The 26877-nt window shown below is 46.5% G+C and overlaps 3 protein-coding genes and 1 long non-coding RNA gene across 5 annotated transcripts in view; 1 reads left to right on the forward strand and 3 right to left on the reverse strand.

The window, feature by feature from the left end:
- Window positions 1-512: 512 nt before the first annotated feature.
- PRRT1B (proline rich transmembrane protein 1B) lies at window positions 513-6783 on the reverse strand. Of its 2 annotated transcripts, XM_081967026.1 has the most exons (6): window positions 6571-6783; window positions 5315-5732; window positions 4081-4221; window positions 1445-2507; window positions 1021-1142; window positions 513-732 (listed from the first exon to the last, which is right to left on the reverse strand). In XM_081967026.1, the coding sequence occupies exons 1-4, from the start codon at window positions 6756-6758 to the stop codon at window positions 2361-2363; spliced, it is 894 nt and encodes a 297-aa protein (XP_081823152.1). In that variant the 5' UTR covers window positions 6759-6783; the 3' UTR covers window positions 513-732; window positions 1021-1142; window positions 1445-2360. The 2 variants fall into 2 exon arrangements, with proteins under 2 accessions (XP_081823152.1, XP_081823153.1); XM_081967027.1 differs by lacking the exons at window positions 513-732; window positions 1021-1142 and adding an exon at window positions 996-1020 and having other exon boundaries at window positions 1371-2507.
- A 1910-nt stretch (window positions 6784-8693) lies between these two features.
- On the forward strand, window positions 8694-18032 carry UCK1 (uridine-cytidine kinase 1). Its single transcript, XM_081967733.1, has 7 exons — window positions 8694-8863; window positions 9695-9854; window positions 10203-10299; window positions 12118-12260; window positions 13682-13776; window positions 15557-15605; window positions 16420-18032. The coding sequence occupies exons 1-7, from the start codon at window positions 8753-8755 to the stop codon at window positions 16605-16607; spliced, it is 843 nt and encodes a 280-aa protein (XP_081823859.1). The 5' UTR covers window positions 8694-8752; the 3' UTR covers window positions 16608-18032.
- On the reverse strand, window positions 17452-18441 carry LOC309399677. The gene is made up of 2 exons (XR_014176554.1): window positions 18106-18441; window positions 17452-17956 (listed from the first exon to the last, which is right to left on the reverse strand). It is a non-coding gene; the product is annotated as an uncharacterized lncRNA (long non-coding RNA).
- A 1511-nt stretch (window positions 18442-19952) lies between these two features.
- AKNA (AT-hook transcription factor) overlaps window positions 19953-26877 on the reverse strand; it is a 53384-nt gene continuing 46459 nt past the window's right edge. Inside the window, exons 23-24 of the mRNA XM_081967340.1 lie at window positions 25178-26442; window positions 19953-20193 (exon numbers count right to left, since the gene is read on the reverse strand). The gene's annotated coding sequence lies outside the window, so the exon portion shown is untranslated. The remainder of the gene's footprint in view (window positions 20194-25177; window positions 26443-26877) is intronic.

A 26877-nucleotide genomic window follows, 5' to 3' on the forward strand; every position in this document is an offset into this window, starting at 1 on the left:
GCACCATTTCTCAGCCTTGGGAACTTTACGAGGCGTGGGCTTCAACTCCCAGAGTTCCCCCCAGCCAGCATCCCTCATACCTTCCAAGGTTGAGAATTGCTGAGTTAAGGAGAGCAGCGCTGAGGAAGGAGTGAAAGAAAAAAAAAGAGGAAAAAAGGGTCGATTCTGTTTGCTTTTTGGAAATCAAAAGAGAAACCGGATAACCGTTTGCAAAACGATCCTCGGTTATCTCAACTCATCTACCAGATCTCCTGAGCCTCAACACTGTGTATTTATGGCTCCACCGTGTAGGTCCCCAACTCTTGCAAATTAAAAAAAAATATATGAAAACATGCTTATTGCTTTTTTATATTCGGAGTGGGGGGGGACGGGACCCTAGTGAAAATAATTGCAGTTAAAAAAACCCAGCACCCATGAAGTCAACGTGCAAATGTATTTCCACACATCCCAGGTGGAAAGCGAGTAGTTGGAATGGGCATGGAGGAGGTGATGAAAGAAATTCACTTTTTTGCCCTTGCTATTTCTCTGTTTAGGCACTGGCAGCATCGTTGTAGAGGAGACTGTTCTCCCAGTCTGTCTGTCTGTCTGTCTGTCTGTCAGTCTCCCCGTTCGTTCGTCCGTCCATCCATCCATCCATATCTCATCTGTCTACCTTCCTATAATCTATCTCTATTTATAATTAATCTAGCTATCTACCATCCATCCATCTCATCTGTTCATCTACTTACCTACCTACCTAATTTATCTCTATCTTTCTATCAACTATCTCATCTGTCCATCTAACTTCCTACCTGGCTACCTGATCTATCTCTATTTCTAATTGATCTGTCTGTCATCCATCCATCCATCTATCTCATCTATTTTCCTATCTACCTGCCTAATTTATCTCTATAATTGATCTGTCTGTCATCCATCCATCTGTTTATCTACCTCTCATCTGTTCATCTACCCACCTAATCTATATTTATATTGATGTCTACCATCCATCCAGCTATCTCATCTGTTCATCTACCTACTTACCTACCTACCTACCTACCTACCTACCTACCTACCTACCTACCTACCTACCTACCTAATCTATCTCTATCTATTCTTGATCTACGTGTCTGCCTATCTTTCTATCAACTATCTCATCTGTCCATCTATCTTCCTACCTGCCTACCTAATCTATCTCTATTTATAATTGATCTGTCATCCATCCATCCATCTATCTCATCTATCCATCTATCTACCTACCTAATCTATCTCTAATTGATCTGTCTGTCATCCATCCATCTGTTTAGTTATCTCTCACCTGTTCATCTACCCACCTAATCTATATTTATAATTGATGTCTACCATCCATCCATCTATCTCATCTGTTCATCTACCTACCTATCTTACCTATCTATATCTATTATTGATCTATGTATCTGTCTATCTATCAACTATCTCGTCTGTCGACCTATCTTCCTATCTACCTACTCAATCTATCTATATCTATTTATCATTGATCTATGTGTCTCTCTATCTGTCTGCCCATCCATCCATCTATCTATCCATCCAATCTTTTATCTAGGCAAGGAGGGAATGAAGTTCAGCTGCTGACTCCTATTTACACCTGTAGGTCCATGAGCACAAAATGGGCACGAATGGGCAAAAGTCCTTCTAGCATTTATTGTTCCCAATTCAGCATCCTCAATAAAAGTCCATATGGATCTCCTGATGTCTTCACAGGGGCACTGCCCCTGATTTGATCTCGATGCCTGGAGAACCCATGGATCAAGGATCGCCCTCCTGACCTGCCCCAAGGATAACCTGAAGCTTTTCCAAGGAGCATCTTGCATTTTAAAAGTGGTTTATATACAGCATATTCATAGTAGTAAATATCTGACAGTCTTCTTAACCTTACACAGAGAACTTAGCAATGGATACCGGACACAAGGAGAGAGATACACAAGGAGAGAGAGATCCGCCCTCTCATGGCCTCCTTTATATAGACAGTTTCTTAAAGTGGCAATACCCCGGCTTCTTAAAGCAGCAATACCTCTGCTGACTCATCCTCATTTCATCGTCTTAAATTACAGCCTTACATTGGCTGGTCAGCTTTAAATCATCATTACCCTGACAAAATAACAATTAAGTTAGCATCGGTAAGTTCTGAAAGAAGGTATATCTTTCCAGCTTGGTGGTGGTGGTGGGTCTCCTCACTTTCTTTAGGACAATCGTTCCTTCGTGAAAGGTGTCGATGTGGTTGGTTTTGGAGAAGAGACAGAAGAAAGAGCCAACATGAGAAATTGGTCCCCAAGCTGGTTGAAAAGGATGAAGGCTCCATGCCACAACTTCGTAGGGAACCCAAAGGTCCATCCCAACCTTCTGGCTCATAGATACAAGGTTACCACCACGTAGATAATCCAACTGATGGACACAAAGAGGCCGAAGAAGAGACTGAACAAGACGAGCCAGCGAGCTTTGTGGGAAGCCATCATGGCTTGGATGAGGTCACCTCGGTTCAGAGCGGCCCGGGTCTACATGAGAAAGAAAATGGAGAATCTTGGAACAATTTCCCCTTTAGGGGAGAAATATGGACCCACTGTTCAACTTTTTCCTTGGAAGAAAGGCCAAGGACAGGTAATCCTCACCTTACAACCACAATTGAGCCCAATTGTGTTGCTAAGCATCCAGCTATCCATTTAAACCATCCATCCATCCACTCACCTACCCACTCAGTCACCCATCCATCCACTCACCCATCCATCCACTCAACCATCCATTTATCTACCCATCCACTCACCCATCCATCCATTCAACCATCCATTTATCTACCCATACACTCACCCATCCATCCATTCAACCATCCATTTATCTATCCATCCACTCATCCATCCATCCACTCAACCATCCATTTATCTACCCATCCATCCATCCACTCAACCATCCATTTATCTACCCATCCACTCATTCATCCATTTATCTACCCATCCACTCATCCATCCATTTATCTACCCATCCACTCATCCATCCATCCACTCAACCATCCATTTATCTACCCATCCACTCATTCATCCATCCACTCAACCATCCATTTATCTACCCATCCACTCATCCATCCATTTATCTACCCATCCACTCATCCATCCATCCACTCAACCATCCATTTATCTATCCATCCATCCATCCACTCAACCATCCATTTATCTACCCATCCACTCATCCATCCATTTATCTACCCATCCACTCATCCATCCATTTATCTACCCATCCACTCATCCATCCATTTATCTACCCATCCACTCATCCATCCATCCACTCAACCATCCATTTATCTACCCATCCACTCAACCATCCATTTATCTACCCATCCACTCATCCATCCATTTATCTACCCATCCACTCATCCATCCATTTATCTACCCATCCACTCATCCATCCATCCACTCAACCATCCATTTATCTACCCATCCACTCATTCATCCATCCACTCAACCATCCATTTATCTACCCATCCACTCATCCATCCATTTATCTACCCATCCACTCATCCATCCATCCACTCACCCATCCATTTATCTACCCATACACTCACCCATCCATCCATTCAACCATCCATTTATCTACCCATCCACTCACCCATCCATTTATCTACCCATACACTCACCCATCCATCCATTCAACCATCCATCCATCTATCTACCCATCCACTCATTCATCCATCCACTCAACCATCCACCCACCCACCTACTCATCCATCCACCCATCTACCCACCCATCCTCTCATCCATCCATTCCTCCATCCATTTCCCCCCATTTTATGACCTGTCTCACCACCCTCGTTGAATGAATCGCCTCAGTTGTTACGTTAGTCCCCACGCTTGGGAAGCGACTCTTGTCTTCCCCGTCGATTTGTCCGAAGGTCGCAAAAGGGGACCTCTCGTGACACCCCACCCCCCAGGATGCTGCGACCGTCATAAATACGAGTCAGTTGGCAAGCATTTGAATTCTGATTACCCGGCCATGGGGATCCAAGTGTGGGAAACGGTCATAAGTCCCCTTCCCTGTCCTAAACCCCAGCATTTTCTTTGTCGTAGCAGCAGCACATACCTCATGGGAATAGATAAGAGCCACCAGTCCCGTGAACAAGCAACAGAAAATGGTCACCAGTATTGATTCCACCATATAATCCTTGGGTGGCAACCTCTGCTGACCAACTGGGGGTCTCTCGCCTTGCCAGGAACTCTGATACTGAAAGAAGAGCCAAAATTCAACCGTCTTGAACTGACAATCCCGCCCAACTCTTTTATTTGATCGATATGCGCCCCACCTTTCCTCAGAGGTTCAGGGCGGAAAACCTAGCCTCGCACTCTCTTTTCCTCTCTTCCACACAAACAACCTTGCCAGGTAGGTTGGGTTGAGAGGTGGCAGCTGATGAGCTTCCCCCAGGGTTAAGCCAATACCTGTTTGAAGCAGCCGCATGCAAGCTTCAGTTGCTGGTGCTGCAAAATTCCGGATCGATATGAAATTTGAAGTATAATTAATGCCCTGTTGGATCATCCGAGAAAGAGAACGACTAAGGGTGGGGGAAATGGGTAACAGGAGGGACTTCTGGCTTCCTGCCACTTTCCCCATCAGGGAGCATCTGAATTCCTTCCTTCCTTCCTTCCTTCCTTCCTTCCATTTCCATTTCCCCCTCCAGTCTGCAAACCTCACCCCCTTCTAGCACTGATGATGTTACCTAGTTGGGTTATGAAACATCTGCAGGAAAACAACCAAGTTTAGTGAACACCAAAGGCTCCACAGTCCTTCTCCCCCCTCTTTCTCCTCCTCCTTCCTCTTCCTCTGTCTCCTCTTTTTCCTTCTCCTTCCCACTCTTTCTCCTTCCTCCTCTTTCTCTTTCTCCTCCTCTCTCTTCCTCCTCCTCCTTACTACTCTTCATTTTCCTTCTCCTCCTCCCTCCTTCTCATTCCTCCTCTTTCTCCTCCTCCTTCCCACTCTTTCTCCTCCTTCTCTTTCTCCTTCCCTCCTCTTTCTCCTCCTGTTTCTTCCTCCTCCTCCTCCTTATTACTCTTCATTTTCCTTCTCCTCCCTCCTCCTTCTCATTCCTCCTCTTTCTCCTCCTCCTTCTACACTCCTCCTCTTTCTCCTCCTCTTCCTCCTCCTCCTCCTTCTCCTTCCTCCTCCTCCTCTGCAAACTCCGCTTCCTACTAGCAGTGATGATGTTATCTAGTTAGGTCATGAAACGTCGAGCGCAGGGACACACCAAGGAGTCCACCGTTCAATCCTGACCCTACAAAATGTTCCCATCCGTAACTGGCATTTCCCCTTATTTACAACTCACAATGGTGAACGGGTAGGGGCTGGGTAACCCATTTGGTGGTTGGCTTGGGGCCTGGGATGGAGCCGTTGGCTGGTAAAAGATGTAATTCCGTGGTAGGACATTGCTTTGGAACGGTGGATACAAGTGAATGTCTTTCGGATCTGGTGGAGCATACGGCGGAGGCTCTTCTACAAAGCCTGGATTGATAGTCCCCGTGTCCTGGAGATGATCTGCTCCTCCTTGGTGATCAGGTTTGGATGGGGTCTTCTGCTCTCCTGTGACTTTGGTAGGTGCTGCATCTCCTGGAGAAGGTTGGGCCTCTCCTTCTCTTTCAACTTCCCTTGGCTGATCTGGAGATGGGCCTGGATTGAGTTCTTCTCCAGGCATGTTGATGTCCTCCAAACTTGGTGGCTTGAATGGAGAGAAGTTTCCACCAGTCCTATAAGGAAGCAACAACCCCCATGGTCATCAAATAGTCCCTGGTTTCCCTTTCTTAGCAAGTTGGATCATTTGCAAAGTTCTCAAAGGGGAAGAAGATGTGAACAGGAAGGAAGGAAGGAAAGAAGGAAGGAAGGAAGGAAGGAAGGAAGGAAGGAAAAGGGAGGAGGGGGAAAGGAAAGAAAGGAAAGGGCAAAAGAAAATGAGGAAGGGAGTGAGGAAAGGGAAGAGGGAAGGGAGGAAAGAAAGAAAGAAAGAAAAGAGAAGGGGAAGGGGAGGAAAGAAGAAAAAGAAAGGAAAGGGAGGAAGGAAGGAAAAGGGAGGAGGGGAAAAGGAAAGAAAGGACAAGAAGAAGGAAGGGAGGGAGGAAAGGAAAGAGGGAAGGGAAGAAAAGAAGGAAGGAAAAAGAAAAAAAGAAAGAAAGGGAGGAAAGGGAGGAAGGAAGGAAGGAAGGAAAGGGGAGGAGGAGGAGAAGGAAAGAAAGAAAGGGACAAAAGAAAAGGAGGAAGGAAGGAGTGAGGAATGGGAAGAGGGAAGAAAAGGAGGGAGGAAAGAGAAAGGAAAAAAGGGAAGAAGGAAGTGAATTGATTTCTCAAGATCAGTTCAGGGCTTAAATTGCAGTCGCAGGGGGGGGAATTGATGCGAGGAGCCCTGTGACCACGGCCGTTGGACATGGAGCTGCCCCTGGCTTCATCGCAGGTAGATTGCCTCGATCCATGGAGGCTCGGTTGTCGAGGTTCCTTTAGCGTTTTTTTTGCACCGTTCGTCTTAGGAAAGAGGGGAGCCTCACCCGCACTCCCCAGAGTTTAGAGTTATGGAAAGGAATCTGGGGCACATACCTGTGTTCTCCACAGCCTCCGTCCTCCTTCAAAGCCCTGGGCACCTTGGCCAGGTAGCAGGGCCTTCCTCCCTCTGCCTGCCCTGTGCCATCTTCCTCCCCCCCGGCCCGGAGTAACAATGGCGCCCCTGGGCACACATTCGACTCATCCCATGCGCTGAGATTCGTTTCCAGGGCCGTATTAATCATTGACAGTTTGTTTGCAGAGGGACGGTTGTTGAGTACCAAAAGCCAAGGAGGTCGAAGGCCACTCTCTCTCTCTCTCTCTCTGTGTTTGTGTGTTTTTGTGTGCAGTGCGAAGCTGTGCCAGGATCCTGGCTTAGCTTGGCAAGCATCTCCCCGCCCAGAAGGAGCTGGGTCAGGGCGAAGGGCAACTTGACTCTCCTCCAGCTGAATAATCTGGATTTATTTGGAGGTTGGATTTGCCAAGACCTTTGATCTGTCCACAAAATTTGAGGAACTCTCAACTCCCCCAAGATAGGTTGCCAGTGAGTAGCACCCCCACCCCCAACTCTCCAATATGTGAGATTTGCTTCTGCCCCAAATTTTGGACAAGTTTAGCTGCACCTCCAAGGTCTCCTTCCAACTCTGTCGTTCTGTTCCATTCCGTTCTATATTCTATATTCCTATTCTATTCTAATATTCTATTCTTATATTCTATATTCTATATTCTATATTCCTATTCTATTCTATATTCTATATTCCTATTCTATTCTAATATTCTATTCTTATATTCTATATTCTATATTCCTATTCTATTCTATATTCTATATTCCTATTCTATTCTACTGTTCTGTTCTGTTCTATTCTATATTCCTATTCTATTCTTTTCTATTCTTCTGTTCTGTTCTATATTTCTATTCTATTCTATTCTATTCTATTCTATTCTACTGTTCTATATTCTATATTCCTATTCTATTCTTCTGTTCTGTTCTATATTCCTGTTCTGTTCTGTTCTGTTCTATTCTATTCTATTCTATTCTATTCTTCTGTTTTATATTCCTGTTCCTATTCTATTCTATTCTATTCTATTCTTCTGTTCTGTTCTATATTCCTTTCCTATTCTATTCTACTATTCTGTTCTGTTCTATTCCACTGAAAGATAGATAGATAGATAGATAGAGAGAGAGAGAGAGAGAGAGAGAGAGAGAGAGATATGGACGATAGACATACAGACAGACGATAGAGAGGAGGGGAGGGAGATAGACAGACAGACAAAGTAGATGATAGGCAGGGAGGGGGGTGTGAGAGAGCACTATTGATAAATAGTTGGCTTGAAATAGCTGCACAGACCATCGATTTAAATCCGTGTTTTCAAATTTTAAATAAACATGACATCGAAATACGCATGCTTTATATCCAGACATAGGCTGTTTACTGGGTTAATATGTATGTATGTATGTATGTATGTATGTATGTATGTATGTATGTATGTATTTCTGTTCCAACCCCTGGTATGCCCAAATATGGGAGGGAGCTCACTCCTCCCTCTTTCTGTCCTTTGGCTCATTACAGAAAACCATCCAGGCAGAAACCCATATTTTTATTTTTAATGTTGCCTTTTTATATTTGTGTTGTATTTGTGCTGATAAATAAATAAAGGGAGACTAGTATGGATCCATTTCAAGCTATTTAGCTCTCATCATCCCAGGTTCAAATCCCAGTAAGGGTATGGCTAGCTGATGAGAGCTAAATAGCTTGAAATAGATCCATACTAGTCTCCCTTTATTTATTTATCAGCACAAATACAACATATATGTGTGTGTGTGTGTGTACGTACGTACATACATACATACATACATACATACATACATACATACATACATACATACATACATACATACATATATATATATATATATATATATATATATATATATATATATATATATATATGTTTGTGTTACAACCCCTGGTATGACCTTTATTTTATCAGCACAAATACAACATATATATAAATATATATAGTCAAGGGGGATAATATGTAGCAACATTAGGGATGAAGATCAAAGCAACATGTGAGGCTGAAGCTCCACCCTTTCCTGCCTGAAGCCCCGCCTCTTCCACCCAATCACAGCCGGTGACGCGTGCGGGATTTGTGCCTCGCGCGGGGCCTGCTGGGAGGCGTAGTTTTTCCGCCTTGGAGGTCAGATGCGCTGGGCGTTTTCAGCAGAGCGGGACTCATGGCGACAGCGGGCGGCCACGCTTCCAGCTGCAGCCCCGCCGGGGAAGCGGAGAGGCCTCACCCGCGGCCCTTCCTTATCGGGGTGAGCGGGGGCACCGCCAGCGGCAAGGTAAAGCTGCAAACACCCCCTCCCCGGTTGCAAAATAATGAAAATAATAATGGTAAATAACAATAATAATAAGCAGCAGCTTGTATTTGTGATGCATTTTTGAATGTTCAGTTGGCTGACTTTCATGTTTAGTGAATAAAGTAAATAATAATAATAACAAACCAGCAAGAGTCGAGGGGGGGGGGGAGGTACTACGCATTGCCCCTGATAGGAGTGGGGGGGGGGGTTCAGCAAAAGAGCTGGGAAGCCAAACTCACCCCCCCACCAAAAAAATAATGCTTAAAAGAAGACACACACACCCCAAAATTGTTTTTGCAGCTTCCTCCGCTGCTTGCAACAATGCAAACCCAAAGGAAGAGTTTAAAAAAATAAAAAAAAATCAGGTGCTTTTCTTTCCTTTTTTCTATGGGGGTGGGTGGGAGATTCTCCTGGAATTAGGAAAAAGAAGGAAGGAGATAAGAAAGAGGGAGGGAGGGAGGAAGGAGATAAAGAGGGAGGGAGGAAGGAGGTAAGAAAGAGGGAGGAAGGGAGGAGATAAGAAAGAGGGAGGAAGGAAGGAAGGAAATAAGAATGAGTGAGTAAGTGAAGAAGGAAGGAAGGAAGGAGATAAGAAAGAGGGAGAGAGGGAGCGAGGAAGGAAATAAGAAAAGGGAGGGAGGGAGGGGGAAGGAGGTCATAAAATAGGACATGACTCACTTTAACAACCGCCTGGCTTAGCGTCGGAAATCCTGGTCCCAATTCTGGTCGTAAGTCAAAGATGATCTGTACTTTCGGCTTCACTAACTTTCCTTCTTGATCTGTCTGCCCGTCCTTCCCTCCCTCCCTCCAAAGTCAACCGTCTGTGAGAAGATCATGGAACTGCTGGGTCAAAACGAGGTGGACCACCGCCAAAGGAAGGTCGTCATTCTCAGCCAAGACCGATTCTACAAAGTCCTCACTCCAGAACAGAAATCCTGGGCCTTAAAGGGACAATATAACTTTGACCATCCAGGTAATCTATGGGACCACTTTGGTTGGCTTTGGAAGGGGAGGTGGGAGGAAGGACCCCCAAACTAGGACTATGAAGGCCGGGGGAGAGGGTGGGGGAGGCTGGTTGTAGCAAAACACTCCCAATGCCAACAAATTTGGAGCACTTCCATCTTTGAGTTGGAAATACAGCCTTCTTGGTACTCTCTGAGTTGGGTTGTCTTCTTGCAGACATTTCTTGACCCAGCTAGGTAACATCTTCAGTCGTTAAGCGTGGTCTTACCGAGGCCTTACAAAGCAATAGTAACCCTTCATTCTGGCCTAATCTGGGATCTTCTGGAACTCAACCGAGATTGTCTCCTTTTCCCTGCAGATGCTTTTGACAACGACTTGATGGAAACGACGTTGAAGAATATCATCGATGGTCAAACGGTGGAGGTCCCAACGTATGATTTTGTGACCCATTCCAGGTCAGTGTCCATTCCCTGCGCCTGGCAGGCAAGAGTAGTGATGATTTCCTTTTTTGTTTGGCCGTTTCGTTGTCTTTCGCTTAATGGCTACCCAATTTACTTTGTGACCATGTTTTTTTTAAAAAATGGTCATAAGATCAGATCTGGTCACATGACTCACTTAATGACCACGTCACAAAATTCCTATCTCCATTTTTGCAGTCATACGTCGAGGGCCACCTGTGTTATAAAATAGCCTTTTTATTTGGTCAGAAGGTAGATTTAAAACTCACCCAGTCTGCCTTCAATTTATGTCCACAACGGAGCCCAAAATGTCTGCTGTTAAGCAAGGCAGTGACGTGACTTTTGCCCCGTTTTACGACTTGGCTTGCCTCCGCTGTTAAGGGAACGGCTGCATGTGTTCCTAACTTTAACAATTGCAGCGATTCCCTTAAGAGCGGTGCCCTCAAAGGTCGTAACATGGGGTAAAGCTCACTGAATGAATGTCTTACATTTGGGCTCAGGGGTAGGTCGTAAATCGAGAACTAGCTGCGTTCCTACGTACGCAAAACAAACTCCCATTTGGATAGCTGAGTCTGCTAGTATTTCTTCATTTCCAAACTCCTTTTTTTTCTCTCCAGCCATTGGTAAAATACTTCCCATATCACATAATATTCTGTTTGCTCTTTCTCCTTAATTGCTAATGTTAATCTATTCATTTCTGCACATTCTAATATTTTCCTTATTGCCTTCCCATCGATAGGAGCCTCTACACTTTTCCAATGTTGTGCAAAAACAATTGTAGCTGTGGTTAATACACCAATGATTAAATATACGTCCTCTTTATTATAAATTTCAGGTAGAATTCCTAGCGGGAATGGTTCTGGTTTCAGCTCAATATGTTGTATCATCTCTGCCAACCATGTCTTAATTTTTGTCCAATACTGTTTTGCCTTTCCACATGTCCACCACGTATGATAATAAGATCCAGGTATTTGGTGGCAATTCCAACATTTAGCTGAGTGGTCTTTAAACATCTTTCCCAACCTTGCCGGTTGGTAGATGCCACCTGTAAAACATCTTCTACAAATTCTCTTTATATGCAGTTGACATGGTTAATTTTTTTTAAAGAAAGTTTTTTATTTTTAGACGGACATAGACAAACAAAACATAAAACATAAAGCCATCTTCCATTACATACAGTGTGTCGATTGGTTACAAGGTTTTTGTGCATCCCTTCCATAGTCACTTACAATTTATATAAAATCGCATATTATCAAGTCAAATATATTAGTATACATTATTATCATTATACCACATTTATTTGACTTGTCACTATTTATTTCTTCATTTTAAACAAGATATTCTAAATATTGGATTCATTTATATTAACAATTCATTACATCATCTTAAATCTCTCCAATCATAATATATCTTTATGTTATATTCTGTATCATTCTATTATCCTTGTATTTATAACATTCTCTAGCATCTTTCATTTCCATGTTTTTTTTATCTAACCACTGATAAAATGAATCCCATATCTTATAAAATTGCCTCTCCACATGTCCACCAGATGTGATAATAAGGTCCAGGTATTTGGTGGCACTTCCAACGTTGAGTTGAGTGGTCTTTAAACATCTTTGCCAACCTCGCTGGTGGTAGATGCCACCTGTAAAACATCTTATGCAAATATATCTCTTTATATGCAGTTGACATTGTTAATTTGTAGTGCCTCTCCCACAATTTCTGCCATTTATCCGACTCTTATCGTAAAGCCAAAATCTTTCGCCCATGCTATCATTGGACAATTATTCTTGAATTATTCCATTGGCACAGATTGCCCGAGACAACAATGGTTTATCCTGCCGACGTGCTGCTCTTTGAAGGAATCTTGGTCTTCTACAGTCAAGATATCCGAGATATGTTTCATCTCCGGTTGTTTGTCGATACCGATTCAGACGTCAGGTTGTCTCGGAGAGGTGAGAAGTTGGGGTTGTTTCCTCCCCCCCTCAAATGCTTTAAAAGGGAAAGGATTTAGATTTGGAATAGAGCTGGAAGGGACCTTGGAGGTCTTCTAGTCCAACCCCTTGCTCAAGCAGGAGAACCGATATACCAGTTCTTCTCACTTCCATCACTGGAGGTTTTTAAGAAGAGGTTGGATATCCATTTGTCTGAAGTAGTATAGGGTTTCCTGCCTAAGGAGGGGGTTGGACTAGAAGACCTCCAAGGTCCCTTCCAACTTTTTTCTCCTATTCTATTCTATTCTGTTCTAATTCTATTCTACTCCTTATTCTATTCTTATTCTATTCTATTCATTCTAATTCTGTTCTATTTATTCTATTCTACTTTATTCTACTCTATTCTACCCTACCCTACCTTACTCTACTCCTTATTCTATTCTATTCATTCTAATTCTGAATTCTATTCTAATTCTACTCTACTTTACTCCTTATTCTATTCTTATTCTATTCTATTCATTCTAATTCTGAATTCTATTCTATTTATTCTATTCTACTTTATTCTACTCTACTCTACCCTACCCTACTATACTCCTTATTCTATTCTATTCCATTCCATTCCAATTCTGAATTCTATTCTACTCTACTCTACTCTGCTCTACTCCTTATTCTATTCTTATTCTATTCTATTCATTCTAATTCTGAATTCTATTCTATTTATTCTATTCTACTTTATTCTACTCTACCCTACCCTACCCTACTCCTTATTCTATTCTATTCTATTCTATTCATTCTAATTCTGAATTCTATTCTACTCTACTCTACGCTAATCATGCGTGCTCTACCACTGGAAGTTTTAAAGAAGAGACCGGACAGTCATTTGTCTGAAATGGTATAGGGTCTCTTGCTTGAGCAGGGGGTTGGACTAGAAGACCTCCAAAGTCCCTTCCAACTCTGCTGTTCTGTTATTCAGAAGAACAGATTCTAGGCAAATGGATTTTATGGAGTACCCTTAATATCTTTAAGAAGCTGCTTTCTCTTCAATGCTTACAAATATTTTTTTTTCTTTTAATTCATTTTTATTCAGCATTTTTAAACACTAAAATCACAATTACACTGTTACAGCTTTCCGCTATCGGTGTTCTCTTTTCTAATTTCTAATTTTCTTTTCTAAGACCCATTGTTTCTGACATATACCTCCTTGTTTCATGATTATTGTTTTTATAATATGCACAACATATATACCACCTTTGCATCTCTATTGGTTTCTGAGTATATCCTTTTGTTATATTTTCTATGCAATCATTCTGTATTAATTTTACATCTCTTTTCGAGCCAATTATACCACCTGTTCCATATCTTATAATACTTTGTTTAGAAAATCTCAAGAGACAATCCTGTTTTTAACTGGTTTTTCTCCCCTCTGCCCCTTTCTACGGAAGTCCTTCGAGATATGAAACGAGGAAGGGATCTGGAACAGATTTTGACTCAATATACGACGTTTGTCAAGCCTGCTTTTGAAGAGTTCTGTTTGCCGGTACGAAAAACTCTCTCCTTTACCAGCTATCCCAGGTTTTCTAGATAAGTCATTGGAGGGAGTCACGGTTTCATTTACTGACGCTTCCCTTAACAACCAAATGGCCCGTCCCGATTACAGATGCTAAACAGGGGAAATCTCTACATACAGATAGAACTTGAGTTACAATCATTCATTTATCATATATTGAGAGTTACGAAAGCACTGAAAAAAAATGGACTTGCAACCAATCCTCGCCCTTATGACCATTGGCAGCATTTCCCCACGGTCACGCGATCAAATTTTGGGTGCTGGGCAATCAGCAGGCGCAGGTAGTCCTCACGTTACGACCACAATTGAGCCCGGCAGTTAGGTTGCTAAGTGAGGCATTTGTGAAGCGAGTTTCCCCCGCCCCCCCCCCCCCGCCCCAATTTTAAGACTTTTCTCGCCACATTTGTTAGGGGATTCACTGCCGTTCTTAAATGAGTCGGGACGATTGCAAAGTGAATCTCGCCTTCCCATTGTCAGGAGGTCGCAAAAGGAGACAGCAACTAAGGTCATAAGTCTGAGCCTGGCATCACAGGGAGGCTGCAATAGACCTAAGGGTTAGAAATGCTCAGGAGTCACTTTTTCAGTGCTGTTATAACGGTCGTAAGAGGAGGACTACCTGTGGCATAAACCAGAACGCTGGTACAAGTTGAAAGCTAATTGAGAGTCCCTGTTACTTTGATTTATTGTATAAATTTTATAGACGTTCTGTTGTTTACTTTTGTTGGTGCTTATTAAACATCCTGTTGTCTGAATAGTTAATTTTCTGGACAATACAGATTACATTCTTAATCTCCACCCTTTTTTTTTCAACCACCGAAAGAATAAGTTCCATGTCTGATAATATTCTGTGTCTTCTTTCTGTTTGATTTTGAATCTGTCTGTCATATCTGCGCAGTCTAGTATCTTCCTAATTATCTCTTCCGTCTCACGGTGTTTCTTCATTTTTTCCCCCCAATATGGTGTGAATATAATCCTTGCTGCTGTTAGGACATGTAATACTAAATACATACTTTTCTTCGTATTAATTTATGCCTAATCAAAACAGTTCAGGTTTAAAATCTACATGTTTCCCGATTATCTTTTCTAGCCATCTATATATTTTTGCCCAATTATTATTATTATTTTTTGCTTTTACACCAGTCCACCACATGTGAGAATATGTGCCCGTTTTCTGGTTACATTTCCACCGTTTTGCCAGACATATTTTTTTTCCCAGTAATTTTTATTGTTTTTTCTCTTTTCAACATATGTTACAAACGTTATGTCAACTTTTTGTACATTGTCATATTGTCTTATCTATACATGTTTTCCTCTTTTCACTATATATTACAGTCATTATGTTAACATTTGTACCTTGTTATATCATCTTATCTATCTATACCTGTTTATAATATTCCGCTTCTATATTTACATACTTTTATACACAGTTCTATACGTATTTATATATGTTGTTTTGGGCTTAATTATTTTTCTTGTTTTCTAACCATTCATACCAATTATTCCAGATTTCATGATATTTAGATTCCTCTTTATCTTTTAATTTTAGGGTTAATTTGTCCATCTCTGCGCAGTCCAGACATATTTTTAAGCATTTTGGCTAACCCAGCGGTTGGGTAAATGCCGCCTGTAAAACATTTTATATCATTTTATTGAGAGTTCCCCTTTAGAAGAGTTTTGTTTCCTAAGATCGCTTCTGAATTGATTCGTTGTTTTCCTTTTGAGAATTGTGCTTCTCCCTTCTTCCTTGCAGACGAAGAAATACGCCGACGTCATCATTCCTCGAGGTGTGGATAATATGGGTAAGAAATATGCAAATGTTCTCTGTAAAAGGGGAGGGGGCTTCTCAAATCCCACTGAGTGACATCCCTGTTTGCAAAGACATACGGTTTGAGAAGCCGGGAGAAATTTTGCGAGCATCTCAATATCTGTTAAATTAGGATGTTTTGTCATTTCCCGTTGGTGGATGGGCAATAAACAGGCTTCCCAAATTTGCAGGTTGCTAAAAATCAGAGAGTTTAACAGAGTGAGAAGGTGTGTGTGTAGGTGTGCTCTCTCTCCTTGGTGCTCTCTCTTGAGTTGCGGCTTTGTGTTCTGTCCCAGCTCCCCAAACAACAAATCCTCTGAAGTGAACTCAAAGATTCATTTATTAGGAGTGCCAGTAGCCCTGGCAAAAGGTTTCTTTCGTGACGCAGGCTAACAAGTCGGTCCTGCAGTCTGCCACATCTATTCATCCCCTTACCCTGCCTTTTACTTTTGCTAGGGTTTACTTTTGCTTTTGCTAGGGTGGGGCTTCAGTAGCAGCAGTGGCTCTTCCGTTCCAAGGACCGGCCCATAGATTTCCACTGCTCTCCTCTCCTCTGCCACATCTATTCATCCCCGTCCTCTGCCTTTTATCCCCAGAGCTAGGGTGGTGCTTCAATAGCAGCAGTGGATCTTCCGTTCCAAGGACCGGCCCATAGATTTCCACCGCTCTCCTCTCCTCTGCCACATCTATTCATCCCCGCTCCCTGCCTTTTATCCCCCGAGCTTCAGTAGCAGCAGTGGCTCTTCCATGCCAAGGCTTCCATCTAGGCTCCCTGGCTCAACTCTCCATCTCCCCCTCTCCCTTGGCAGTGGCCATCAACCTGATCGTGCAACACATCCAGGACATTCTCAGCGGGGACCTCTGCAAGTGGAACCGGGGTGCCATGAACGGACACGGCCGTTCGTCCAAGAGGCCCTTCCCCGAGCAAGCCGACAGCCTCCCCCTCCTGACGGCTGGGAAACGGTCACACCTTGAATCCAGCAGCCGTCCCCACTGACCCCTTGGGGGGGCTTGGACCCTGCTTCCGGCCCAGCTGGACTTTGCAAACGTTCTGAGAGGGGTGGGTGCCTTTAAGAAAACGCGCCTTTATTTCGAAGGGGACAGGGTGTTAGCTTTTCTTCCCCCCCCCAAACAGTACCTGAGAAAGCCCTGATTTGTGCCGAAATCCCAAAATATACCATGTGGGTGGGCCTTTCCTCCATTCCTCCCTCTTTTCCTTCTTCCCTTAATGCCTTCCTTCCTTCCTCCCTGTACTCTTTCCATCCCTAATTCGTTCCTTTCCTTTCTTCCTCATATATTCTTCCCCCTTCTCTTCTTTATTCCTCCCTCCCTCCCTCATTCATTCAATCAATCATTTCTTCCTTTCATTTCTTTTTTGCCTTCCTTCCTACCTCTCTTCCTTCCTTTTTTCTTTTTCCTTCCTTCCTCCTACCTCTCCCTTTTTCTTTCTCTCTCTCTCCTTCCTTCTCCCTCCCTGTACTCTTTCCATCCTTAATTCCTTGCTTTCCTTTCTTCCACATTTATTCTTCCTCCCTTTCTTCCTCTCTCATTCATTCAATCATTTTTTCCTTTCTTTTTTCCTTCCTTCCTCCTCCCTCCCTTCCTTCCTTCATATTTTTTCCTTCCTCCTACCTCTCTGTCTCTTTTTCCTTCTGTTTTTCTTTCTTTCTTTCTTTCTTTCTTTCTTTTTCCTTCCTTCCTTCTCCCTCCCTCCCTGCACTCTTTCCATCCTTAATTCCTTGCTTTCCTTTCTTCCTCATTTATTCCTCCTCCCTTCTCTTCTTTATTCCTCTCATTCCTTCAATCATTTCTTCTTTTCATTTCTTTTGTTCCTTCCTTCCTCCTCCCTCCCTCTCTTCCTTTTTCCTTTTTTTCCTTCCTTAGGAGAGGTAGGAACCTCTCTCACTTTCTTTCTTTCTCTCTCTCTTTCTCTCTTCCCTTCCTTCCTTCTCCCTCCTTCCCTCTCCTTTTTGTTCACTGCATTTTTTTTTAATGTGAACATTTCCCTTCCTTTCGACAAACGGGGGCTGAAAAATAACCGTGTTCCAGGCACCACTCTCAAAAGAAGAATAAGAGCTGCTCCAGACAATCCTTTTATTGCTAGAATCAAGTACTCCGTGATGCTGCCACTTCCCTCAAGAGAGCCGGGCAGGAGGAGAGGAATGATTGAAAGACTGACTGAATATCCTGGGTGGGATTGAAAAATCTAGTTTACCCGAATAGACTGAACCTCACCCCTGTTCTCTTTCAGCCATCGTGAATCCTGAGAGATTCCCCTCTGGATTTGGGGTAGAGGGTGGGGCTGTGTTGTTTTTATGGGAGAATTCAAAACTTCCCCTAGTAGATCTTTCTATTAATGCAGGGGTGTCCAAACTTGGGAACTTTAAGACTTGTGGACTTCAACTCCCAGAATTCCCCAGCCAGCCATGCATGGCTGGCTGGGGAATTCTGGGAGTTGAAGTCCACAAGTCTTAAAAGTTCCCAAGTTTGGACACCCCTGCATTAAGGGCTACAACATGTAGAAGGCAGGAAGCCCTGTTTGCGAATTAGCTGCTAGGCCTTTGTCCAGAAATACTTCCCCCCCTCCCTCCCTCTCTCTCTGACTTCTTATGAATTTGTTGATTAATGTCCCCAGTTTCATATCCTCTTTTTTAAAACCAGACCTTTTGAAAATTAGAGAATATGACTTTGAAAAACGAATGTGTGTGTGTCCCCCCCCCCCCCAATCTTTATCCACCTGGGTGGGAGTTTAAAAGTGTTTAATGCCTAAAATGTCTCCTTGGTTTTTTTTCCCTTTTGTTTGTATTAAAGAATTAAAGAGATCCAGGTGCCTCTGATTGTTTTGCTATTGTTTCACATGATTTGTAAAATCTCGGTGTATAGCATCCTCAAACCAACAAATACAGGGGCTTCATTAATTGTAGAGGTTCACACGTATTTTATATTTATTGTTAAACTGTTCATTTCCTAACTGGGGAGTGTCATGGGTTGACATACTCCAAACGGCCAATAGAGGGCAGCAAAATGGGTACTCCCATTCCACTCCAATATACAGGTGATCCAGGTAAGTGCAGCTTCCTCCTTAGATGCAAGCCACCTTGTGGTCCAGAACCCCCAGTCCCATTTTTAAACCCCTTCTGGCACAGGGCCAAGAAGTCCCATTAAAGGCCCATTCAAGGCAGCTGTGTTCCTAGCAGACATCTAAGTGCTTTCCCATTGCCTTACCTTGGGCCCAGGAGTAGACCAGGTAGCTTGCTGCTTCCTGTCCTTAGCAGGGACTTCCTGTCCAGTGGTCCAAAACCCCCAGTCCCATTTTTAAACCCCTTCTGGCACAGGGCCAAGAAGTCCCATTAAAGGCCATTCAAGGCAGCTGTGTTCCCAGCAGACATCTAAGTGCTTTCCCATTGCCTTACCTTGGGCCCAGGAGTAGACCAGGTAGCTTGCTGCTTCCTGTCCTTAGCAGGGACTTCCTGTCCAGTGGTCCAAAACCCCCAGTCCCATTTTTAAACCCCTTCTGGCACAGGGCCAAGAAGTCCCATTAAAGGCCATTCAAGGCAGCTGTGTTCCTAGCAGACATCTAAGTGCTTTCCCATTGCCTTACCTTGGGCCCAGGAGTAGACCAGGTAGCTTGCTGCTTCCTGTCCTTAGCAGGGACTTCCTGTCCAGTGGTCCAAAACCCCCAGTCCCATTTTTAAACCCCTTCTGGCACAGGGCCAAGAAGTCCCATTAAAGGCCCATTCAAGGCAGCTGTGTTCCTAGCAGACATCTAAGTGCTTTCCCATTGCCTTACCTTGGGCCCAGGAGTAGACCAGGTAGCTTGCTGCTTCCTGTCCTTAGCAGGGACTTCCTGTCCAGTGGTCCAAAACCCCCAGTCCCATTTTTAAACCCCTTCTGGCACAGGGCCAAGAAGTCCCATTAAAGGCCATTCAAGGCAGCTGTGTTCCCAGCAGACATCTAAGTGCTTTCCCATTGCCTTACCTTGGGCCCAGGAGTAGACCAGGTAGCTTGCTGCTTCCTGTCCTTAGCAGGGACTTCCTGTCCAGTGGTCCAAAACCCCCAGTCCCATTTTTAAACCCCTTCTGGCACAGGGCCAAGAAGTCCCATTAAAGGCCCATTCAAGGCAGCTGTGTTCCCAGCAGACATCTAAGTGCTTTCCCATTGCCTTACCTTGGGGCCAGGAGTAGACCAGGTAGCTTGCTGCTTCCTGTTGTTAGGAGGCACTTCCTGTCCAGTGGTCCAAAACCCCCAGTCCCATTTTTAAACTCCTTCTGGCACAGGGCCAAGTCCCATCAAAGGCAGCTGTGTTGTGATGAATAAATCTAAGTACACCACAGAATTTAGTAGCAAACCAAACATTTACTGAACAATAAAACAAAGGAAAACCAAGATAACATATTTCTCAAGGCAATGAGAAGGCTCCAAGGTTAATTTTTACACAATTCCAAGGTCAATGATTTCAAATAACAGTTTGGGAGCCATAAAGGACATTATTTGTAGACTGTTTTCTTCCAGACATTTCATGACCCAGGTAGGTAACATCATCAGGGCTAGAAGAGTGTGGGGTTTTCTTCTCTTGGTCGTTCCTTGATAAAGTGAAAAGAACTCGGTTGGAAGAACTACCAACTCAGACACAACACAAACTGAAGAAAGAAAGGATTGAAATTCTGGAGTCCAGAAGGCAGACAGGCAGGCAGGAGGGAGCAAGGGTGGGATGAAGAAGGAATGAAGGAAAGGTGGGAGGGAGGAGGGAAGGAAGGGAGGAAAGAATGTGGGAGGAAGCAAGGAAGAGAAGATGGGAAGGAGGGAGGGAGGTGAGAGGAAGGAAGGAAGGAAGCAAACAAGGGACAGTGGGAGGGAGGAAGGAAGGAGGGGAAGAAGGAAGGAAGGGATGGTTGGAGGGAGGAAGGAAAGATGGAAGGTGGGAGGGAGAAAGCAAGCAAGGGACGGGGAAGAAGGAAGGAAGGTACGAAGGGAAGGTGGGAGGAAGGAAGGAAACAAGCAAGGGACTGAGGAAGAGGGAGGAAGTAAGCAAGCAAGGGACAGTGGGAGGAAGGAAGGAGGGGAAGAAGGAAGGAGGGAGGAAGGAAGGAAGCGAGGGAGGGAAGAACGGAAGGAGGGAGGAAGCAAGGGACAGTGGGAGGAAGGAGGGGAAGAAGGAAGGAGGGAGGGAAGGTAGGAGGGAGGAAGGAAGCAAGGGACAGTGGGAGGAAGGAAGGAGGGGAAGAAGGAAGGAGGGAAGGTAGGAGGGGAAGAAGGAAGGAGGGAAGGGAGGGAAGAAGGAGGGAGGGAGGAAGCAAGGGACAGTGGGAGGAAGGAAGGAGGGGAAGAAGGACGGAAGGAAAGGAGGGGAAGAAGGAAGGAGGGAGGGAGGAAGCAAGGGACAGTGGGAGGAAGGAAGGAGGGAAGGTAGGAGGAGGGAAGGAAGCGAGGGAGGCAAGAAGGAGGAAGGGAGGGAAGAACGGCGGGAGGGAGGAAGCAAGGGACAGTGGGAGGAAGGAGGGGAAGAAGGAAGGAAGCGAGGGATGGAAGGAAGGAGGGGAAGAAGGAAGGAGGGAGGGAAGGTAGGAGGGATGGATGAAGGAGGGAGGAAGGAAGCAAGGCACAGTGGGAGGAAGGAAAGATGGGAAGGAAGGAGGGAAGCAAGGGAGGGAAGAATGGAGGGAGGGAGGAAGCAAGGGACAGTGGGAGGAAGGAAGGGGGGGAAGAAGGAAGGAAGGTAGGAGGGAGGAAGGGAGGGAGGGAAGGAGGAGGAAGGAAGGAAGCGAGGGTGGGAAGAACGGAGGGAGGGAGGAAGCAAGGGACAGTGGGAGGAAGGAAGGAGGGGAAGAAGGAAGGTAGGAGGGAAAAAGGAAGGAAGCGAGGGAGGTAGGGAAGGAGGAAGGAAGCGAGGGAGGGAAGAACAGAGGGAGGGAGGAAGCAAGGGACAGTGGGAGGAAGGAGGGGAAGAAGGAGGGAGGGAAGGTAGGAGGGAGGAAGGAAGCAAGGGACAGTGGGAGGAAAGAAGGAGGGGAAGAAGGAAGGAGGGAAGGTAGGAGGGGAAGAAGGAAGGAGGGAAGGGAGGGAAGAAGGAGGGAGGGAGGAAGCAAGGGACAGTGGGAGGAAGGAAGGAGGGGAAGAAGGACGGAAGGAAAGGAGGGGAAGAAGGAAGGAGGGAGGGAGGAAGCAAGGGATAGTGGGAGGAAGGAAGGAGGGAAGGTAGGAGGAGGGAAGGAAGCGAGGGAGGCAAGAGGGAGGGAGGGAAGAACGGCGGGAGGGAGGAAGCAAGGGACAGTGGGAGGAAGGAGGGGAAGAAGGAAGGAAGCGAGGGATGGAAGGAAGGAGGGGAAGAAGGAAGGAGGGAGGGAAGGTAGGAGGGATGGAAGAAGGAGGGAGGAAGGAAGCAAGGCACAGTGGGAGGAAGGAAAGATGGGAAGGAAGGAGGGAAGCAAGGGAGGGAAGAATGGAGGGAGGGAGGAAGCAAGGGACAGTGGGAGGAAGGAAGGAGGGGAAGAAGGAAGGTAGGAGGGAGAAAGGAAGGAAGCGAGGGAGGGAGGAAGCAAGGCACAGTGGGAGGAAGGAAAGACGGTTAGGAGGGAGGAAGGAAGGAAGCGAGGGAGGGAAGAAGGAGGGAGGAAGGAAGCAGGGCAAGGAGGGAGGGAGGAAGCAAGGGACAGTGGGAGGAAGGAAGGAGGGAAGGTAGGAGGAGGGAAGGAAGCGAGGGAGGGAAGAAGGAGGAAGGAAGGAAGCGAGGTAGGGAGGAAGCAAGGGACAGTGGAAGGAAGGAGGGGAAGAAGGAAGGAGGGAAGGTAGGAGGAAGGAAGGAAGCGAGGGAGGGAAGGAGGAGGGAGGAAGGAAGGAAGCGAGGGAGGGAAGAACGGAGGGAGGGAGGCAGCAAGGGACAGTGGGAGGAAGGAGGGGAAGAAGGAAGGAAGCGAGGGAGGGAAGAACGGAAGGAGGGAGGAAGCAAGAGACAGTGGGAGGAAGGAGGGGAAGAAGGAAGGTAGGAGGGAGGAAGGAAGCGAGGGAAGAAGGAGGGAGGAAGGAAGCGAGGGAGGGAAGAACGGAAGGAGGGAGGAAGCAAGGGACAGTGGGAGGACGGAGGGGAAGAAGGAAGGTAGGGAGGAAGGAAGCGAGGGAGGGAAGAACGGAAGGAGGGAGGAAGCAAGGGACAGTGGGAGGACGGAGGGGAAGAAGGAAGGTAGGAGGGAGGAAGGAAGGAGGAAGGAAGGAAGCGAGGGACGGAAGAAGGAGGGAGGAAGGAAGCAAGGCACAGTGGGAGGAAGGAAAGACGGGAAGGTAGGAGGAGGGAAGGAAGTGAGGGAGGGAAGAAGGAGGAAGGAAGGAAGGAAGCGAGGGAGGGAAGAACGGAGGGAGGGAGGAAGCAAGGGACAGTGGGAAGAAGGAAGGAGGGAAGGTAGGAGGGGAAGAAGGAAGAAAGGAGGGAAGGAAGCGAGGTAGGGAGGAAGCAAGGGACAGTTGAAGGAAGGAGGGGAAGAAGGAAGGAGGGAAGGTAGGAGGAAGGAAGGAAGCGAGGGAGGGAAGGAGGGAGGAAGGAAGGAAGCGAGGGAGGGAAGAACGGAGGGAGGGAGGCAGCAAGGGACAGTGGGAGGAAGGAGGGGAAGAAGGAAGGTAGGAAGGAAGCGAGGGAGGGAGGGAAGGAGGGAGGAAGGAAGCGAGGGAGGGAAGAACGGAAGGAGGGAGGAAGCAAGGGACAGTGGGAGGAAGGAGGGGAAGAAGGAAGGTAGGGAGGAAGGAAGCGAGGGAGGTAGGGAAGAAGGAGGGAGGAAGGAAGGAAGCGAGGGAGGGAAGAACGGAAGGAGGGAGGAAGCAAGGGACAGTGGGAGGAAGGAAGGAGGGGAAGAAGGAAGGAAGCGAGGGAGGGAAGGAGGGAGGAAGGAAGGAAGCGAGGGAGGGAAGAACGGAAGGAGGGAGGAAGCAAGGGACAGTGGGAGGATGGAGGGGAAGAAGGAAGGTAGGAGGGAGGAAGGAAGGAAGGGAAGGAGGAGGGAGGGAGGAAGCAAGGGACAGTGGGAGGAAGGAAGGAGGGGAAGAAGGAAGGAAGGAGGAAGGAAGTAAGCGAAGGAGGGAGGAGGGAAGCAAGGGACTGGGAGGAAGGAAGGAGGGAAGGAAGGAAGCGAGGGTGGGAGGGAAGGAGGAAGGAAGGAAGCGAGGGAGGGAGGGAAGAACGGAGGGAGGGAGGGAGGAAGCAAGGGACAGTGGAAGGAAGGAAGGAGGGGAAGAAGGAACGAAGGAGGGAAGGTAGGAGGGGAAGAAGGGAGGGAGGGAGGGAAGGAGGGAGGGAGGAAGCAAGGGACAGTGGGAGGAAGGAAGGAGGGGAAGAAGGAAGGAAGGAGGGAAGGTAGGAGGGAGGGGGGAAGGAAGGAAGCGAGGGACGGAAGAAGGAGGGAGGAAGGAAGCAAGGCACAGTGGGAGGAAGGAAAGACGGGAAGGAAGGAGGGAAGGTAGGAGGGAGGGAGGAAGGAAGCGAGGGAAGAACGGAGGGAGGGAGGAAGCAAGGGACAGTGGGAGGAAGGAAGGAGGGGAAGGAAGGAGGGAAGGTAGGAGGGGAAGAAGGGAGGGAGGGAGGAAGCAAGGGACAGTGGGAGGAAGGAAGGAGGGGAAGAAGGAAGGAAGGAGGGAAGGTAGGAGGGAGGGGGGAAGGAAGGAAGCGAGGGACGGAAGAAGGAGGGAGGAAGGAAGCAAGGCACAGTGGGAGGAAGGAAAGACGGGAAGGAAGGAGGGAAGGGAGGAGGGAGGGAGGAAGGAAGCGAGGGAAGAACGGAGGGAGGGAGGAAGCAAGGGACAGTGGGAGGAAGGAAGGAGGGGAAGGAAGGAGGGAAGGTAGGAGGGGAAGAAGGGAGGGAGGGAGGAAGCAAGGGACAGTGGGAGGAAGGAAGAAGGGGAAGAAGGAAGGAAGGAGGGAAGGTAGGAAGGAGGAAGGAAGGAAGCGAGGGACGGAAGAAGGAGGGGGGAAGGAAGCAAGGCACAGTGGGAGGAAGGAAAGACGGGAAGGAAGGAGGGAAGGTAGGAGGGAGGAAGGAAGGAAGCGAGGGAGGGAAGAAGGAGGAAGGAAGCAAGGGACAGTGGGAGGAAGGAAGGAGGGGAAGAAGGAAGGAAGGAGGGAGGAAGGAAGGAAGCGAGGGAGGGAAGAAGGAGGGAGGAAGCAAGGGACAGTGGGAGGAAGGAAGGAGGGGAAGAAGGAAGGAAGGAGGGAAGGTAGGAGGGAGGAAGGAAGGAAGCGAGGGAGGGAAGAACGGAGGGAGGGAGGAAGCAAGGGACAGTGGGAGGAAGGAAGGGGGGAAGAAGGAAGGAAGGAGGGAAGGTAGGAGGGAGGAAGGAAGCGAGGGAGGGAGGGAAGGAGGAGGAAGGAAGGAAGCGAGGGAGGGAAGAATGGAGGGAGGGAGGAAGCAAGGGACAGTGGGAGGAAGGAAGGAGGGGAAGAAGGAAGGGAAGGTGGGAGGAAGGAAGGAAACAAGCAAGCAAGGGACAGTGTGAGGAAGAAATTAAGCAAGGGAGGGAGGAAGGAGGGAAGGTAGGAGGGAAGAAGAAGGAAGGAAGGTGAGCACTGCAAGCATCCTAAGTACAAACCTGCTGCCAAACATCTGAATTGTTGATGGCGTGATCCTGGGGCTGCTAGAAACGTTGTTGAGTGTGAAAGCGCAAGTCCCTTTGTCCCATGCGTGGTCACTTTGAACCGTCGCTCAACAGACTGCTGTAATTCAAGGACCTCACCTGCGATGCTTTATTCCAAGCGCAAAAACCTCTCACAAACCCCAATCCAGCACCGCCTGGTTCCCAACCCCCTTCGAGGCACAATGTGCACAAAAAAACACACCCTGGCCACTTGGGCAGGCGACTTGTGCACCCCTCTCCTTCAAAAGTAAAAAGTAAAGTACTACCGGGTGAAGCTTTTGGCTCTTTGCATCCCCTGGAAGAAGTTCTAACACCAACCCTCAGCTGATGCCGAAGGAACACCTGGAAAGGTTCAAGAGTTAAGGCAAAGACTTTAAGGAAGGGGGTGCTGGCTGAGGGATTCTGGGAGTTGAAGTCCACAAGTCTTAGGGGGACCAAGATGCCCCGGATTTAAAAGGGGAACGGATGGATCAACTCCATTGAAAGAATGCTCCATGCTGGAAGATGGGAGATCCCAAGGCCAAAGAGTACAAACATTTAAAGGAGAATATTTGTAGCTCAAGGTTGAAAGGAGGGGTCCTGGGTGCTCTCTGAGCTTGCTTCTATTCTTGCAGATGTTTCGTGATCCAACTATGTAACATCATCAGTGCAAGAAAGAGTGAGGTGGAGGAGGGGGGAGGAAGAGGAGGAGGAAGACAACAATTATGGAGTCCTTGGTGCTCTCTGAGCTTGCCTGAATTCTTGCAGATGTTTCATGATCCAGCTAAGTAACCTCATCAATGCAAGGAGGAATGAGGTGGGAGGAGGAAGAAGAAGAAAAGGAAGACAACAACTGTGGGGCCCTTGGTACTCCCTGGACTTGTTTTCTTGCCGATATCTCATGATCCAACTATGTAATTTCATCAGTGCAAGAAGGAGAGGGACGGGAGGAGGAGGGGAAGGAGCAGGAAGAGGAGGAGGGGAAGAGGAGGAGGTGAAGGAGGAGGAGGAGGAGGACTGTATCATCCTTAGTACTCTCTTAGCTTGGTTGTCTTCTTGCAGATGTTTTATTCCTCAACTACTGAAACACTTATGACATTACCTAGTTGGGTGATAAAACACCTGCAAGAAAGCAACCAAGTTCAGAGAGCACCAAGGATCCCAAAATCCTCCTCCATGTCTTTCTCCTTCCCTTCCTCCTCTCTCTAAACCCCTCTCTCTTCAAGCACTGATAATGTTACCTAGTTGGGTAATGAAATGTCAGTTCTGGTTGCCACGATGTAGAAAAGGTGTGGAGATTCTAGAAAGAGTGCAGAGAAGAGCAAGAAAGAGGATTAGGCGACTGGAGACTAAAACATATGAAGAACGGTTGCAGGAACTGGGTATGTCTAGATTAATAGAAAGAAGGACTAGGGGAGACATGATAGCATTGTTCCAATATCTCAGGGGTTGCCACAAAGAAGAGGGAGTCAAACTATTCTCCAAGGCACCTGAGGGTAGAACAAGAAGCAATGGGTGGAAACTAATCAAGGAGAGAAGCAACTTAGAACTAAGGAGAAATTTTCTGACAGTGAAAACAAATAATCAGTGGAACAGAAATTGCCTTCAGAAGTTGTGAATGCCCCAACACTGGAAGTCTTTAAGAAGGTGTTGGATAGCCATCTGTCTGGAGTGGT

The sequence above is a fragment of the Natrix helvetica genome (genome assembly GCF_964273705.1).
Source record: "Natrix helvetica genome assembly, chromosome: 15".
In the NCBI taxonomy this organism is placed as follows: domain Eukaryota; kingdom Metazoa; phylum Chordata; class Lepidosauria; order Squamata; family Natricidae; genus Natrix; species Natrix helvetica.

What these genes read in the sequence shown, in the direction of transcription:
- PRRT1B (XM_081967026.1), bottom strand. Translation starts at nt 6,758, where the DNA reads ATGATTAATACGGCCCTGGAAACGAATCTCAGCGCATGGGATGAGTCG. An exon ending in GGAGGCTGTGGAGAACACAG is followed by an intron (nt 5,733 to 6,570) that starts GTATGTGCCCCA and finishes GCTTCCTTATAG; the next exon opens with GACTGGTGGAAACTTCTCTC. An exon ending in CTCTTATCTATTCCCATGAG is followed by an intron (nt 2,508 to 4,080) that starts GTATGTGCTGCT and finishes TTTCTCATGTAG; the next exon opens with ACCCGGGCCGCTCTGAACCG.
- UCK1 (XM_081967733.1), top strand. Translation starts at nt 8,753, where the DNA reads ATGGCGACAGCGGGCGGCCACGCTTCCAGCTGCAGCCCCGCCGGGGAA. An exon ending in GGGGCACCGCCAGCGGCAAG is followed by an intron (nt 8,864 to 9,694) that starts GTAAAGCTGCAA and finishes CTCCCTCCAAAG; the next exon opens with TCAACCGTCTGTGAGAAGAT. An exon ending in GATTTTGTGACCCATTCCAG is followed by an intron (nt 10,300 to 12,117) that starts GTCAGTGTCCAT and finishes CCATTGGCACAG; the next exon opens with ATTGCCCGAGACAACAATGG.